Raw genomic sequence first — 1,437 nt, 5'->3', positions numbered from 1 at the left:
ACTAACATCCACCACAGTACAGCAGTCACCCTTGCTGATATTACCGGGCCCCTTAAAAGTTCTATGCCTTAAACCCCACTAAAACCACAGTGCAGCAGCAACTACTACTGACGTTACCTGGTCCCTTAAAAATTATGAACTCCAAAGCCCCACTAACATCCACCACAGTACAGCAGTTACCTTTGCTGATGTTACCAGGTCCCTTAAAAGCTATTAAGCTCTAAAGCCCCACTAACATGCACCACAGTACAGCAGCAACCCTTGCTGATGTTCCATGGCCCCTTAACCCTTTCAGTATCATATCTCTGTTGAAATACACTGCCCTCTTTTCAATTAATTTTGAAAATAATCAGAAAATTATTAAGATAACTGACATTATTCAGCAGGGGTTTGGACCTTAAATTAATATGAAATTTTAATTGAGATAACTTTAAAATGGTTAGTTTAGATCATAGGACCCAAGGACAGTTTCAGACAGGTTGGTATCTAAAGGGTTAAAAGCTATAAGGCTCCAAAACCCCAAGACAGTACAGCAGTCACCCTTGCTGATGTTACTTGATCCTTTAAAAGCTGTAAGCTCCACGACCCCACTACCATCAACCACAGTGCAGCAGCAACAACTACTGATATTACCTGGCCCCTTAAAAGTTATATTGCCTTAAACCCCACTAGAATGCACTAGAGCATAACAGAAAACCCTCGCTGATATTACCTGGGCCCTCAAATCAGAGATGATGATGAACTTTTTCAGGATGTTCTTGGGCAGAATATATGTATACCCTGTCTCTTTGATGTCATCAGATGACACATAAATGTGGTTGGTTCGCAGGTGCAGGTTGGTCGCGGAGATCGCTCGGACGCGCCACTCTGTCTTCGAAGCAAAGGTCGCCGTTTCATAGTTGCTCGTCGTCGAGGTGATGATCTCGTCACCATGTTTGTTCACAGTGCGGGTTGTGGTCGCAGTCAGCTGAGTTTGCTCCTTTGTCTGTTTTTCAATCTCGGCAATCTGTTGGCGCTGGGCCGATGGCGCCGAGATCTCCATACCGAGAATGATGTCTCGGATTTCAGACTGGGTCAGCGATGCTACATTGACACTGGAAAACAATGCAGAAAAGGAGGACAAGAATAAGAAAAAAAAACAAAAACATTTCAGGAATGAATCACATTATTATAACAATTATAACTAATTATTACTGTTAACTAAGATCATTAACTCATACTCTTTTACTTGTTTCAGTTATCTGACTGCGGCCATGCTGGAGCACCGCTTTTAGTCGAGCAAATTGCCCCCAGGACTTATTCTTTGGAAGCCTAGTACTTATTCTATCGGTCTCTTTTGCCGAACCACTAAGTTTCGGGGGACATAAACACGCCAGCATCGGTTGTCAGACGATGTTGGGGTGACAAACACAGCCACACAAACATACATATATATAT

The 1,437-nt window shown here is 42.9% G+C and overlaps 1 protein-coding gene across 1 annotated transcript in view; it reads right to left on the bottom strand.

Annotated features, from left to right (window-relative positions):
• LOC106883575 (pre-mRNA-processing-splicing factor 8) overlaps nt 1-1,437 on the bottom strand; it is an 86,626-nt gene that overhangs the window by 7,538 nt on the left and 77,651 nt on the right. Inside the window, exon 33 of the mRNA XM_052978062.1 lies at nt 713-1,094. Within this exon, the coding sequence (XP_052834022.1) occupies nt 713-1,094 (382 nt within the window). The remainder of the gene's footprint in view (nt 1-712; nt 1,095-1,437) is intronic.

The sequence above is a fragment of the Octopus bimaculoides genome, chromosome 30, assembly GCF_001194135.2.
Source record: "Octopus bimaculoides isolate UCB-OBI-ISO-001 chromosome 30, ASM119413v2, whole genome shotgun sequence".
Lineage (NCBI taxonomy): Eukaryota > Metazoa > Mollusca > Cephalopoda > Octopoda > Octopodidae > Octopus > Octopus bimaculoides.
The sequence above is the reverse complement of the archived record's forward strand: the minus strand, read 5'-3'. Positions and strand labels throughout refer to the sequence as shown.